Here is a 15,942-nt window from a genome sequence, read left to right on the forward strand (position 1 = left end):
CAGTGGAATCAAACAGACTTGAATTTAGGTCCCTCTCACCTATCACTAAGGATGTGACCTGGACAAGGTACTTTCCCAGTGATAATGCAGGCCCTCTCGTTTGTTAAAACTGATGTGCAAAAATAATACATTCAATCTTGCAGAACTGAAAAAGAAGATGACTATAAAGCATTAAGAACAAGCCTTGTGGAGGCGGGGGGAGAAAGAAAGAAAAGAACAACCCTTGGGGCACCTGGATGGCTCAGTTGATTAACCCTCTAGCTCCTGATTTGGGCTCAGGTCATGATCTCAGGGTCATGGGATTGAAACCTGAGTTGGGCTCCGTGTTCAGCAGGGAGTCTTCTTCTCTCTCTCCCCACCTCCGCCCGCCCCTTGTTCATATGTGCTCTCTGTCTCTCTCAAGTAAATAAATAAATCTTAAAAAAAAAAGAACAGGGGCTCCTAGGTGGCTGTTGGTGAAGTGTCTGCCTTTAGTTCTGATGGGGCTCCTTGCTCAGTGGGGATCCTGCTTCTCCTTCTGCCTGCCACTCCCACTGTTTAAGAGCTCTCTCTCTCTCTGACACATAAATAAATAAAATCTTAAAAAAAAAAAAAAAACAATGCCTCATCCTTAGTACATCAGATGGAATATGTTCCATAGGGACAGTGCTGCGGGGCAAGTGAGAGCCAGGTGGGCGCTGGACCACTCTGCCTCACTGAGGAAAATACTAAAACATGAGCAAAGGAGATCCTAACAAGCTGAGAGGCAAAATGTCATCATACGCATTCTTTGTGCAAACTTGCCATTAGGAGCTCAAGAAGAAGCACCCAAATGCTTTAGTCAACTTCTCACAGTTTTCTAAGAAGTACTCTGAGAGGTGAAAGAGAAAGGAAAATTTGAAGACGTGGCAAAGGCGGGCAAGACCGGTTGTGAAAGCAAAATGAAAACTTACATCCCCTCTAAAGGGGAAACAAAAAAAAGAAGTTCAAGGATCCCAATGCACCCAAGATACCTTCCGTGGCCTTTTTCTCATTTTGTTCTGAGTATCGCCCTAAAATCAAAGGAGAACATCCCAGCCTATCTGTTGGTGACCTTGCAAAGAACCTGGGAGGGATGTGGAGTTGACAAGCAGTCTCACGAAAAGGAGGTGACCAGGTTGCCCGAAAAACATGAAAAGGATACACACTGAGCTAAAGGAAAGACTGATGTGGGGAAAAAGGAGTCATCAAGGATGAAAAACACAAGAAAAAGTAGGCAGACAAGGAAGACGAGGAAGATGAAGAGGACAAGTTGGTACTAGCACAGTTTTTTTTCTTGTCTATAAAGCATTCCCCCCCGCCCCCGTACACAACTCGCTCCTTTGAAAGAAAAAAGTTGAAAAGTAAGAGGAAAAAAGAAAAACAGAAAAACTAAATCATTGGCAGATTTCAAATCTGCTACTTGCGCGAAGAACAACTGCTGTAATAAAATAGTGAATATAATATTTATGTGACTGGGAAGTGACTGGCACTGAAGAGATAAGTGAGGATTATAACTATCCCGGATAATTTTAGATTGCCATGATTCAGGTTCTCAAGTCTTTTCTAGTTTTAAAATTCCTGGCTCCATCTCTCTAGCAATTAGACTTCAGGGTTTCTTTGCTTTATGAAGCCAGCAAATGACAGGTGAGACAGAAAACAAAACATTTAAATCTTGTCATTCTGATCTGCTTTCCCACAGCCCTGATCAGTTCCTCCTCAGATGACACTAGTTTTTATGTTGTTCCTTGTGATGTCCTCCTGCTAGAAGAGCCCCAGTGAAATGAATGTAGCTCCTTCCACCACTGTCTCCCCAGCTTGGCAGCAATTCGCCTTGCCTCTTTCGCAGAAGGCAGTCTAGCCCTAATTATCACCAAGAACTCTAGCTGGCCCGGATATTGAAGTGACCTAGCCCACTAGGGGGGCTTTCCGTCAAGATCTTGAAAGGCAAGAAGGCTGATAGGGCTAGTTGAAAAGCAGAACTAATAAAAGTTAAAGTCATTTGCTAGAAAGGGAAGGGATGCAATACAGCTGCTTCTGTTTTTCATTTTTTAAAAAACAATTATTTATTTATTTATTTATTTGATGGAGAGAGAGTGTGAGGGCGCAAGCAGGGAGAGCAGCAGGCAGAGGGAGAAGAAGGCCCCTGTTGAGCAGGGAGCCTGATGCAGTACTAGATTCCAGGACCTTGGGATCATGATCTGAGCCGAAACCAAGAGTCAGATGCTTAACTGACTGAGCCACCCAGGCACCCCTGTTTTTTTGTTTGTTTGTTTTGTTTTGTTTTACTGTTCTTTCAATTCAAGTATGCTCATTAAGTGTGTTTTTTGGCCTATCATTGAATAGTTCTGAGAAGTGGCTCTCACTAAGAAGATAGCAATATGAAACATTACTCATGGTTAAGTTGACTCTTCCCATGTCCAAACACTTTTGTTTCATGGTTAATATGATTAAACTTTTAGAAGGGCAACAAAGGACATGAGATGAAGTGGGAATAAGACCCTTTCTGCATCCCTCCCTTTCTCAACAATTTAGTCCTAAAGCCATTAGAAATGAGAATAAGACAGGCATCCACAGATATAGGGCAGAAATGGGGTGCAGGTGGGGGTCTGGTAGCTCTGCATTGGTGTAAATTTAGATTACAGACAAGTTGCAAAGGCAGGGGAGAGAGTTCCCAAATGGCATTTGTTCCGTTTTCTCTGATGTTAACATTTTACTCCAGCCAGGGTGTGGAGGATCCACTTCAAGGGATGGGTCGACCTGGGGAATCTGAGCTGAAAAGAGGGAAGAAGAACATAGGCTCAAGGAAGGGGATGGTGGCCAAACTGAAGATTAGTTTCATACAAGGGAATTGCTCAAATAATTAGATATGTCAAGGTTGATGAAAGTCAAGTTTCTCACTGCCAAAAAATGAAGTTACAAAAGTGGAAAAGGAAAAGACTAGAGTGAACCTGTGGTCTTAGAATTGGTGATATTAATAAGAATTCATGATTTTCAAGGTATAAGGATGGAAATGTGTGCATATGTGTGTCTATATTCCCTAGCTTTGTCCACAGAGAGAGTTTGAGAGCAGTGAAACTCCAGTAGCAACGAACATGCCTAATACCCAGAGGTTGGATAGTAAATACCATTCTTCACTGAAAGGAAATAGAACTTCCAGTTCAGGCATTATTCTAGAGAAAGAACTGATCTGGCACCCAGTGGTGTATACTCAAGAATATTCATTGTGAGGTGCCTGGCTGTCTCAGTAGGGCATGCAATCTTGACCTTGGGGTTTAAGTTCGAGTTCCATGTTGGCTGTAGAGATTACTTAAAATAAAATCTTAAAAAATAACATTATTCAATGCAATATGGTTTATGAGTTAAATACTGGAAACAACCCATATATGTAGCTATGTAAGTATGGCACTTACAGACAATGGGATCTTTCACAGTCATTTGAAGAGAAGAATATGGATCTATGTTCATCAACATGGAGGTTTCCATTATATATATATATATATTTTTAAAGATTTTATTTATTCATTTGTCAGAGAGAGACAGACAGAGAGAGAAAGATCACAAGTAGGCAGAGAGGTAGGCAGAGGCAAAGGGAGAAGCAGGCTCCCTGTTGAGCAAGTAGCCCGATATGGGACTCGATCCCAGGACGCTAGGATCATGACCTGAGCCGAAGGCAGCCGCTCAACCAACTGAGCCACCCAGGTGTCCCTCCATTATATATTATTGTAAAGATAAAAAGCAGCATTTATAGTATGAATCTTATTTATACACAGTTGCATGTTTACATATATTTTTACATAGAGATAAGTGGAATGATGTTCACCAAACATCATTTGGATAGGTGGGGTTTAGGATTTGATTCACTTTCATTTTTAAAAAAGAAACTTGAAATTTTGGAATAAATTTAGATTATAAGAAAGTTACAGAGACAGCGGAGAATTTCCAAACATCCTCCACCCCATTTTCTCTAATGTTCACATGTTATATCAACTATGATACGTTTGTGAAAATGAAGAAGTTAACACTGGGGTATTACAATTAACTAATTCATTCAGATTTCACTAGTTTTTCTATTAAAGTGCTTTTTCTGTTCTAAAATTGTATTCAGGATTCCTACACTGCATATAGTCATAATGTCTCTTTGGTCTCTTCTGGTCTGTGGTAGTCTTTTCTCGTTTTGCATGACCTTGACAGTTTTGAAGAGTTCTGCTCAGATGTTTTATAAAATGCTCTTCAATTTGGGTTTGTCTGATGTTTTCCCCATGATTACAGTAGAGTTGTGGGTTTTTGGAAGGATACTACAGAGATAAAAGGTCCCCATCACATCATTTTAAGAGGCACATGATATCAACATGACATCACCAGTGATGTTTACCTTGGTCAGTTGGTTAAGGTGGTGTCTGCCAGTTACTATTTTTCTTTTTCCATACTCTATTCTCTGGAAGTAAATCACTAAGCCTAGCCCTAACTCAAGTGGAGAAGAATTAAGCTCTACCTCTTAGTGGCAGTTATATACACGTATTATATAGAATTCTCCTGTAGGGAGAATTTGTACCTTCTCCCCAATTTATTCATTCAGTCATTTATTTTTTTGAAAGATTTTTTATTTATTTATTGGCAGATAGAGATCACGAGTAAGCAGAGAAGCAGGCGGGGCTGGGGAGAGGGGAAGCAGGCTCCCTGCTGAGCAGGGAGCCACATATGGGGCTCGATCCCAGCACCCTGGGGTCATGACCTGAGCTGAAGGCAGAGGATTAACCTACTGAGCCACCCAGGTGCCCCCAATCGTTTATTTTTTATCAGCATGAGTGCATGTATATTTATTTGATACTTTGGGTTGTAATCCAGCATGGTGTTATTTTGTTGCTCAACTATTTCCAGCTTTGGCCACTAGGGTCTTCCAGGTTGGTTCCTCTGTTCCTTTAACTGCCCTCATTCTATTGTTTTTTAGCCACTTATGGGGAAGGCAAGGTATTGCTTGAATTTTCCACTAATATTATATTCAGGGTTAGAAAAGCATCAGTTATTTTCACTTAAAATTTGACCACGACTTTGATATTCTACCAATCAATTTCTGCTTGTTTTTTAAGTGCTTGGTAAAGAAAATAAGAAAGCAAGGAGCAATTTTTTTTGTAGAAATTGCACTTCGGTGGCTGTTTGTAAATGGTAAGTAAAATGATAGTAAATGGAATGAACTGTAATAGTTTTCAAATGTTGGGGTGTTAGGTTCGTTAAAAAAAAAAATTTCCAGGGCAGAGGTTCCCATTAATCATTCAGCAACGCTGACTGCACACCTGTGGCAGGTGGGAAGACAAAAATCAAGGGGAGGAGGCATGACTTAGGAGGCAGATTATGGGAGGTAAGTATGCATTTGAGTAAGAAATTCTTCTGTACCAAGGGTAGCGTTAGACCTTGAGGACGGAGTTAAAACAATACTTACACTCTTAAGAGAGGGTGCAGGTTACGGTCAAGGGGACAGCCCAAAAGACATCATGACCAATCAAGCTGCGGGAGTGCTCTGGGAGGGAGCTGTAATAGTCGCAACAGCAAACCCTTATTATGAATCAGGTGTTCTTGCAAACCTTACTGCTCTTCCATAAAGCAGCTGCTATCATTACCATCGTGCAGAACCGAGGCACAGAGAGTTCACACAACGTCCCCAAGCCTACACCACGGGGAATGAGCTGACACTGGAACTCTGTCTACCCATAAATGAGGCGACTTTTGAAAGAGAATGCGCCTCTCGCCCAGTGCTAGCTGGTTCTATCACCACATTCCCTCGCATTTTTCGCTCGTTAGGTATGTGTCTTTTAAAAGCATATAATTTCTCCCACATTGCAACACCAAGGCAGCTCAAGCCCCAGTGTAGCACTAAGGGACTTCCAGAAAGTGAAGGGATGTGCCGAAGCGACTGCCGCCCCTGGGAGGCTGCCGCAGGTTGAAGTAGCGCCCACCCCCCGACCCCCAACCCAACCTCTGGGCGCCTACTGGGGAACCTCCCGCATTCCACTCGTGGCCGCCGCAGTTATTTCGGATTCGGGGTTCCTATTTTCGGGAAGGACCTCTTCCGGCAGTACCGGAAGTCCGTCGGGGACCTTTTCGGGGACGGACTGATGGGCTGACGGATTTTGTCCCGGGCCCGCAAGGTGATCTCCGCCTTGCTTCGGAGTCCGGTCGCCCACGGCCAAATGTAGCAGAGAAGTGAGTGGGGTTCCCTTGCCGGGTCGTCCCGGGGGGCGTGTATTGTTGGCCTGAAGTGGCAGTGGCACCGGCTATAAACACTGAGGGATCGGAAGCCTTTCTGCGAGGGCTTTAATCCCGGCGGGACCCCGCCCCTGGCGTAGCGAAAGCTTTATTCGGCCGGGAGCGGCGGAATCGCTCTCGCTTCCCGCGCGCCCCGCGCGCCCCGCATGCCCTGGGCCCAAGCTTTCCCGGCCCGGGTTCCAGGCGAAGTTTTCGCCGGGTTCGAGGGCCGTCGTTTTTCTACAATGACTTCTTTTTACCTTTCAGATAAATTCCAAAGCTGACAGCTCCTACGTTAAGCCGTTTCCACTAACTCAGCTACGTATTTCTAGCATCTCTTTTCGGGTTCCATGGTGAGGATAGCCTCGCTGCGAAAGAACCGCGAATTGGGAGTCAGCCTGTCTTCTCGGCCTGACTGTCATTAACTGGTGTTATGACCTTGGAGAAATCTTTTTGACCTCTCTGGACTCTTCGTTTTCCTTTTCTATGAAATGAGGAGCTTGGAATAAGTAGCAAGTAAGGTTCCTTCCAGTTTTCACACCTGCATTATTCCCCCCCCGCCCAGTGTGTTTTTCAGTTATCTGTCTGTGCTTTGGTTAGTTCTCCATGTGGTGCTTTTCTTTCCATTCTGCTAATTTATTCCCGTGTTACATCTGGTTTAAGGCTCATTAAAATTCTTCTTCTTAGAGGAATGAATCCCTTTACTTCTTAGGCCAGGGACATGGACCTAAGTAAGATTTTTTTAAAATGTGCCATTCTTGAGGTGTTTCATGTGCCTAAGAATCTTATGTTGGAACTTTTAAGGACAGTAAATTCTGAAGGAAGGGACTCTGGCTCTTTAAACTTTGAATCAGCGCCCTCAAATGTAATGTCTGGAAGGTGGTACTCAAGAAATGTTTGTTGAGGAGAAAACCTGTACCTCTTACATTATTTTAGTGGCTCTTTAAAAACGGAAAAGCAAAGCTGTAGAAATGCAGTACTGAGAGCAGAAAGAACTCAAGGAGAAAATAACTATATTCCCGAGTTCTGAACTACACTATTAAGTTCTGTTGCAGTTTTCTCTTAGGTAACTCTTCTTTCATTACAAGAATAACATTCAAAAGCCATTATTCAGTAGGTATTTATTAGGTGCCTCCTTCCCACTCATCTTTTTTGGGGGAGAGGGAGGTCGGAAGAGGGAAAAATATTGAGGCTTGAAAGACAGTTCCAAGTAGAGATAGCATATGCAAGGATTCAAAAATTAGATGACAAGCCATTGGAGATTATAGGGGGGTCAGAGATAGCTCGGAGATAGGAGGGAGGGGACTATAAGAGCGTAAGAGATGAAGTGAGAGGTTAGCAGAGGGCAGATAATGGGTCCTTATATACCATGTTTTCGTGAAAGGGGATAATGGCCAGCCACTGGAGGGTGTTTAGCAAAGAGCTGGTAAGTTCAAAATTGCATTTTAGAAAAGTCACTCTAGTTGTGATCTGGTTAGTTGATGTTTCAAGAATGAAAAAAAAATCCCTTTGTAAATTGTATTTCAGTTCTGTTGTGGTAGGAACATTAACAATAAAGGTTGTTAACATCTAGAGGGTATTTAGTATGAAATTCCATCTCCCTGAATTAGCCGTGAGTTCCTTCAGGGCGGGAATCTAGCTGTACTTATTGTTGTAACTCTAGCACAGTGTTTTTCATGGAGTAGAAATCCACTTAATATTTGCTAACTTGATTTTCATATTAACCAAGATATTACTTTAAAACTTTCTCCAGGGGAAACATGAACCAGAAGATACTGAAATTGGAGAACTTGCTACGATTTCACACTGTCTTTAGGCAGCTGCACAGCCTGGGTCAGAGAAGGTTAGCACAGTGGAATCATGTGTTTTCATCTGCTTACCCGGTGTGGACAGCTCAGCTCTGCGTTCGGCCCTGGCAAACAGACCCGCTCATTGGGGCGGCTTTATCTCAATATAGGCTTCTAGTAACAAAGAAGGTAGTTACAGATTTCTGTCGGTTACTATATTATTTGGTCTGAGATGAAAGTGCCTACAGCCATGAGTAGAAATTCATTTTGGGTATATTGTCATTATAGAATTTTATTCCTTAATGCTGGACTTCAGGCAGTAAATCTTTGTGAAGAAGGCACGTTCTAGTTTGTTATTCATTAATGCTGATGAATTTGATTACTTGGAAATTAGTATATGATAGTGGAGTAGGGGCATACAATGATAAATTTTAATCTAAGGTTTAACCACTTATGGGACTGTTGGTAGAAATAGGAGTTGTTATTGTGGTAGATATTCCAGAATAAATCTGCACTGTCACTTAAAGTTTTTTTTTTTTTCTTCTGTATGCATCCTGAATTTTTAATAGGAAGAAAGATCACAGAAATCTCAGTTATTTTCAACGAAATCCAAAAAAGAGGTGGAGGTATGGATTGGAATGACTGTTGAGGAACTGGCCAGAGCAATGGAAAAAGACATAGGTGGGTCAGATAATTTTATAAGGAAAAATATGGGAAATGGAATACCTACATTTTTATTTGCAATGAGACTAAGACTTTCAAAGATGAAAATTAGACTGATGGTTTAAAAAGATGTTGAATCATTCCAGTATTTTTCACTTTAGGTCACAAACTCTAATTAGTTTCTTCTCTCTTTACCAATCAAATATAGTTCTCTAAAATTTTGCTTTAAATAAAAGTGGAAAAGATTTGGGGCACCTGGGTGGCTCAGTGGGTTAAAGCCTCTGCCTTCGGCTCAGGTTATGATCCCAGCATCCTGGGATCGAGCCTTGCATCGGGTTCTCTGCTCAGCAGGGAGCCTGCTTCCTCCTCTCTCTCTCTGCCTGCCTCTCTGCCTACTTGGAATCTCTGTCTGTCAAATAAATAAAATCTTTAAAAAAAAAAAAAAAAGTGGAAAAGATTTTCTCATCTGCACTAACCCTTCTTTCTCAGAAATTCTGTAGGCTTTTAGAGTAAGTCCAGAGAACGATTTTGGGCTGAGGTACTATATACTTACTTTCTTTTTGTTGTCTGTAATTTCTGATTTTCTTTTTTCACTCATTGTAACAATATCTGTAGTGCCAGCAGAAAAATATTTTTTTTTCCATTTTATTTATTTTTTCAGCGTAACAGTATTCATTCTTTTTGCACAACACCCAGTGCTCCATGCAAAACGTGCCCTCCCCATTACCCACCACCTGTTCCCCCAACCTCCCACCCCTGACCCTTCAAAACCCTCAAGTTGCCCCAACCTCCCACCCCTGACCCTTCAAAACCCTCAGGTTGTTTTTCAGAGTCCATAGTCTCTTATGGTTCGCCTCCCCTCCCCAATGTCCATAGCCTGCTCCCCCTCTCCCAATCCCACCTCCCCCCAGCAACCCCCAGTTTGTTTTGTGAGATTAAGAGTCATTTATGATTTGTCTCCCTCCCAATCCCATCTTGTTTCATTTATTCTTCTCCTATCCCCCTACCCCCCCATGTTGCTTCTCCATGTCCTCATATCAGGGAGATCATATGATAGTTGTCTTTCTCCGATTGACTTATTTCACTAAGCATGATACGCTCTAGTTCCATCCACGTCGTCGCAAATGGCAAGATTTCATTTCTTTTGATGGCTGCATAGTATTCCATTGTGTATATATACCACATCTTCTTGATCCATTCATCTGTTGATGGACATCTAGGTTCTTTCCATAGTCTGGCTATTGTAGACATTGCTGCTATAAACATTCGGGTACACGTGCCCCTTCGGATCACTATGTTTGTATCTTTAGGGTAAATACCCAGTAGTGCAATTGCTGGGTCATAGGGTAGTTCTATTTTCAACATTTTGAGGAACCTCCATGCTGTTTTCCAGAGTGGTTGGACCAGCTTGCATTCCCACCAACAGTGGAGGAGGGTTCCCCTTTCTCCACATCCTCTCCAGCATCTGTCATTTCCTGACTTGTTAATTTTAGCCATTCTGACTGGTGTGAGGTGATATCTCATTGTGGTTTTGATTTGTATTTCCCTGATGCCGAGTGACGTGGAGCACTTTTTCATGTGTCTGTTGGCCATCTGGATGTCTTCTTTGCAGAAATGTCTGTTCATGTCCTCTGCCCATGTCTTGATTGGATTGTTTGTTCTTTGGGTGTTGAGTTTGCTAAGTTCCTTATAGATTTTGGATACTAGCCCTTTATCTGATATGTCGTTTGCAAATATCTTCTCCCATTCTGTCAGTTGTCTTTTGGTTTTGTTAACTGTTTCCTTTGCTGTGCAAAAGCTTTTGATCTTGATGAAATCCCAACAGTTCATTTTTGCCCTTGCTTCCCTTGCCTTTGCCGTTGTTCCTAGGAAGATGTTGCTATGGCTGAGGTCGAAGAGGTTGCTGCCTGCATTCTCCTCAAGGATTTTGATGGATTCCTTTCTCACATTGAGGTCCTTCATCCATTTGGAATCTATTTTCGTGTGTGGTGTAAGGAAGTGGTCCAATTTCATTTTTCTGCATGTGGCTATCCAATTTTCCCAGCACCATTTATTGAAGAGGCTGTCTTTTTTCCATTGGACATTCTTTCCTGCTTTGTCGAAGATTAGTTGACCATAGAGTTGAGAGTCGATTTCTGGGCTCTCTATTCTGTTCCACTGATCTATGTGTCTGTTTTTGTGCCAGTACCATGCTGTCTTGATGATGACAGCTTTGTAATAGAGCTTGAAGTCCGGAATTGTGATGCCACCAACTTTGGCTTTGTTCTTCAATATTCCTTTGGCTATTCGAGGTCTTTTCTGGTTCCATATAAATTTTAGGATTATTTGTTCCATTTCTTTGAAAAAAATGGATGGTATTTTGATAGGGATTGCATTAAATGTGTAGATTGCTTTAGGTAGCATAGACATTTTCACAATATTTATTCTTCCAATCCAGGAGCATGGAACATTTTTCCATTTTTTGGTGTCTTCCTCAATTTCTTTCATGAGTACTTTATAATTTTCTGTGTATAGATTCTTAGTCTCTTTGGTTAGGTTTATTCCTAGGTATCTTATAGTTTTGGGTACAATTGTAAATGGGATTGACTCCTTAATTTCTCTTTCTTCAGTCTTGTTGTTGGTGTACAGAAATGCAACTGATTTCTGTGCATTGATTTTATATCCTGACACTTTACTGAATTCCTGTACAAGTTCTAGCAGTTTTGGAGTGGAGTCTTTTGGGTTTTCCACATATAGTATCATATCATCTGCGAAGAGTGATAGTTTGACTTCTTCTTTACCAATTTGGATGCCTTTAATTTCTTTTTGTTGTCTGATTGCTGAGGCTAGGACTTCTAGTACTATGTTGAATAGCAGTGGTGATAATGGACATCCCTGCCGTGTTCCTGACCTTAACGGAAAAGCTTTCAGTTTTTCTTCATTGAGAATGATATTTGCGGTGGGTTTTTCATAGATGGCTTTGATAATATTGAGGTATGTGCCCTCTATCCCCACACTTTGAAGAGTTTTGATCAGGAAGGGATGCCGTACTTTGTCAAATGCTTTTTCAGCATCTATTGAGAGTATCATATGGTTCTTGTTCTTTCTTCTATTAATGTGTTCTATCACATTGATTGATTTGCGGATGTTGAACCAACCCTGCAGCCCTGGAATAAATCCCACTTGATCGTGGTGAATAATCCTTTTAATGTACTGTTGAATCCTATTGGCTAGTATTTTGGCGAGAATTTTTGCGTCTGTGTTCATCAAGGATATTGGTCTGTAGTTCTCTTTTTTGGTGGGATCCTTGTCTGGTTTGGGGATCAAGGTGATGCTGGCCTCATAAAATGAGTTTGGAAGTTTTCCTTCCATTTCTATTTTTTGAAACAGTTTCAGGAGAATAGGAATGAGTTCTTCTTTAAATGTTTGGTAGAATTCCCCTGGGAAGCCGTCTGGCCCTGGGCTTTTGTTTGTTTGGAGATTTTTGATGACTGTTTCAATCTCCTTACTGGTTATGGGCCTGTTCAGGTTTTCTATTTCTTCCTGGTTCAGTTGTGGTAGTTTATATGTCTCTAGGAATGCATCCATTTCTTCCAGATTGTCCAATTTGTTGGCGTAGAGTTGCTCATAGTATGTTCTTATAATTGTCTGTATTTCTTTGGTGTTAGTTGTGATCTCTCCTCTTTCATTCATGATTTTATTTATTTGGGTCCTTTCTCTTTTCTTTTTGATGAGTCTGGCCAGGGGTTTATCAATCTTATTGATTCTTTCAAAAAACCAGCTCCTAGTTTCATTGATTTTTTCTATTGTTTTTTTGGTTTCTATTTCATTGATTTCTGCTCTGATCTTTATGATTTCTCTTCTCCTGCTGGGTTTAGGGTTTCTTTCTTGTTCTTTCTCCAGCTCCTTTACGTGTAGGGTTAGGTTGTGTACTTGAGACCTTTCTTGTTTCTTGAGAAAGGCTTGTACCGCTATATATTTTCCTCTCAGGACTGCCTTTGCTGTGTCCCACAGATTTTGAACTGTTGTGTTTTCATTATCATTTGTTTCCATGAATTTTTTCAATTCTTCTTTAATTTCCTGGTTAACCCATTCATTCTTTAGAAGGATGCTGTTTAGTCTCCATGTATTTGGGTTCTTTCCAGCTTTCCTCTTGTGATTGAGTTCTAGCTTCAGAGCATTGTGGTCTGAAAATATGCAGGGAATAATCCTAATCTTTTGATACCAGTTGAGACCTGATTTGTGACCCAGGATGTGATCTATTCTGGAGAAGGTTCCATGTGCACTAGAGAAGAATGTGTATTCTGTTGCTTTGGGATGAAATGTTCTGAATAGATCTGTGATGTCCATCTGGTCCAGTGTGTCATTTAAGGCCTTTATTTCCTTGTTGATCTTTTGCTTGGATGATCTGTCCATTTCAGTGAGGGGAGTGTTCAAGTCCCCTACTATTATTGTATTATTATTGATGTGTTTCTTTGATTTTGTTATTAATTGGTTGATATAGTTGGCTGCTCCCACGTTAGGGGCATAGATATTTAAAATTGTTAGATCTTCTTGTTGGACAGACCCTTTGAGTAGGATATAGTGTCCTTCCTCATCTCTTATTATAGTCTTTGGCTTAAAATCTAATTGATCTGATAGAAGGATTGCCACCCCAGCTTTCTTCTGATGCCCACTAGCATGGTAAATTGTTTTCCACCCCCTCACTTTAAATCTGGAGGTGTCTTCGCGTCTAAAATGAGTTTCTTGTAGGCAACATACTGATGGGTTTTGTTTTTTTATCCATTCTGATACCCTGTGTCTTTTGATTGGGGCATTTAGCCCATTAACATTCAGGGTAACTATTGAGAGATATGAATTTAGTGCCATTATTAGCCTGTAAGGTGACTGTTACTGTATATTGTCTCTGTACCTTTCTGATCTACTACTTTTAGGCTCTCTCTTTGCTTAGAGGACCCCTTTCAATATTTCCTGTAGAGCTGGTTTGGTGTTTGCAAATTCTTTCAGTTTTTGTTTGTCCTGGAAGCTTTTGATCTCTCCTTCTATTTTGAATGATAGCCTAGCTGGATAGAGTATTCTTGGCTGCATGTTTTTCTCGTTGAGTGCTCTGAATATATCATGCCAGCTCTTTCTGGCCTGCCAGGTCTCTGTGGATAAGTCTGCCGCCAATCTAATATTTTTACCATTGTATGTTACAGACTTCTTTTCTCGGGCTGCTTTCAGGATTTTCTCTTTGTCACTAAGACTTGTAAATTTTACTATTAGGTGACGGGGTGTGGACCTATTCTTGTTGACTTTGAGGGGGGTTCTCTGCATCTCCTGGATTTTGATGCTTGTTCCCTTTGTCATATTAGGGAAATTCTCTCCAATGATTCTCTCCAATAGACCTTCTGCTCCCCTCTCTGTTTCTTCTTCTTCTGGAATCCCAATTATTCTAATGTTGTTTCGTCTTATGGTGTCACTTATCTCTCAAATTCTCCCCTCATGGTCCAGTAGCTGTTTGTCCCTCTTTTGCTCGGCTTCCTTATTCTCTGTCATTTGGTCTTCTATATCACTAATTCTTTCTTCTGCCTCATTTATCCTAGCAGTGAGAGCCTCCATTTTTGATTGCACCTCATTAATAGCTTTTTTTATTTCAACTTGGTTAGATTTTAGTTCTTTAATTTCTCCAGAAAGGGCTTTAATATCTCCAGAGAGGGTTTCTCTAATATCTTCCATGCCTTTTTCGAGCCCGGCTAGAATGTTCAGAATCGTCATTCTGAACTCTTGATCTGACATATTACCCATGTCTGTGTTGATTAGGTCCCTAGCCTTCAGTACTGTCTCTTGTTCTTTTGTTTGTGGTGATTTTTTCCGCCTTGTCATTTTGTCCAGATAAGAGGATATGAAGGAGCAAATAAACTACTAAAAGGGTGGCAAAGACCCCGGAAAAATGCGCTGTAACCAAATCAGAAGAGACCCCAAATTGTGGGGGGAGAAAGGGGATAAAAACAGCTTCTGAAAAAAAAGAAAAAAAAAAAAGAAAGAAAAAAATTTAAAAAATAAAACAAATAAAAAAATATAAAAAAGAAAGAAAAAATATATATATTTAGATGAACTAGTCAAAAAATGTTAAAAAAGAAAAGGGTAAAAGTTTTAAAAAATTTAGCAGAAGAAAAAAGAAAAAAGAAAAAAAAATTGAAAAAAAGAGAAAAAAATTGAAAAAAGAAAAAAAAATTGAAGTAGCCGCAAGACTAAAGAATCATGGGGAGAAAGCCATGAGTTCCGTGCTTTGCTTTCTCCTCCTCTGGAATTGCTCTGCTGTCTTAGGAATTGAATCTGCTTTCTCCTTGATAGATGAACTTCGTCCTGGCTGGATATTTTGTTGATCTTCTGGGGGAGGGGCCTGTTGTAGTGACTCTCAAGTGTCTTTGCCTGAGGCGGGATTGCACCGCCCTTACCGGCAGCCGGACTAAGTAATCGGCTCGGGTTCGCTTTTGGGAGCTTTTGTTCCCTGAACGCTTTCCGTAGAGTTCCGGAGGACGGGAATGAAAATGGCGGCCTCCCAGTCTCCGGCCCGGAGGAGCCGAGAGCCTGGGGCCCCACTCCTCAGTGCGCCCCCAGAGGACAGCACCCAATCACTCCCGTATCCCCAGCCTCTAGCCGCGCTCCGAGCTCACCCAGCCCGCGACCAGTTCAAGGTAACCCCGAGCTGAGAGTTCAGTCCTCGGCTCTGTCTCTGCAGCCGGCTTCTCCGTTCTAATACCTGCGAGCTCTCCTACACTCCGACACCCCCGATCCTTCTGTGACCCTGCGGGGCCTGGGGCCACGCTGGCCCCGCATGGGCTTCACCCCGGTTTAGCCCCTGGAGCAAAGTCCCTCAGTGGAACAGACTTTTAAAAGTCCTGATTTTGTGCTCCGTTGCTCCGCCGCTTGCCGGGAGCCGGCCCCTCCTCCCGTGGTCTAGCTTCCCGTCGTTTTAGATTCACTTCTCCGCCAGTCCTACCTTTCAGAAAGTGGTTGATTTTCTGTTTCTAGAGTTGCTGTTCTTCTTCTCTTCACTCTCCCGTTGGATTTGTAGGTGTTTGCAATGTTTAGATAAGCTATCGAGCTGATCTCCTGCTACCTGATGTAGTCTCAGGCTGCTATTTCTCCGCCATCTTGACTCCTCCCCCTCCAGAAAAATATTTTTAATAGTAACTTTTTTCTTTCTTTTTTTTAAGATTTTATTTATTTTTTTTGAGAGAGAGAGATCAGAGGCAGGCAGAGAGAGAGGAGGAAGCAGGCTCCCTAC

At 41.7% G+C, this 15,942-nt stretch overlaps 1 protein-coding gene and 1 pseudogene across 1 annotated transcript in view; both read left to right on the forward strand.

Moving 5' to 3' along the window:
• The first annotated feature begins 714 nt into the window (after nucleotides 1-714).
• On the forward strand, nucleotides 715-5,939 carry LOC123925688 (annotated as a pseudogene).
• Nucleotides 5,940-6,116: 177 nt separating this feature from the next.
• The window catches only part of MTIF2 (mitochondrial translational initiation factor 2), a 30,016-nt gene continuing 20,190 nt past the window's right edge, over nucleotides 6,117-15,942 (forward strand). Inside the window, exons 1-4 of the mRNA XM_045979383.1 lie at nucleotides 6,117-6,198; nucleotides 6,508-6,756; nucleotides 7,994-8,216; nucleotides 8,597-8,708. Coding sequence (XP_045835339.1) covers nucleotides 8,001-8,216; nucleotides 8,597-8,708 — 328 coding nt within the window. The 5' untranslated portion in view covers nucleotides 6,117-6,198; nucleotides 6,508-6,756; nucleotides 7,994-8,000. The remainder of the gene's footprint in view (nucleotides 6,199-6,507; nucleotides 6,757-7,993; nucleotides 8,217-8,596; nucleotides 8,709-15,942) is intronic.

This window comes from Meles meles, chromosome 15, assembly GCF_922984935.1.
Source record: "Meles meles chromosome 15, mMelMel3.1 paternal haplotype, whole genome shotgun sequence".
NCBI classification, from domain to species: Eukaryota; Metazoa; Chordata; class Mammalia; order Carnivora; family Mustelidae; genus Meles; species Meles meles.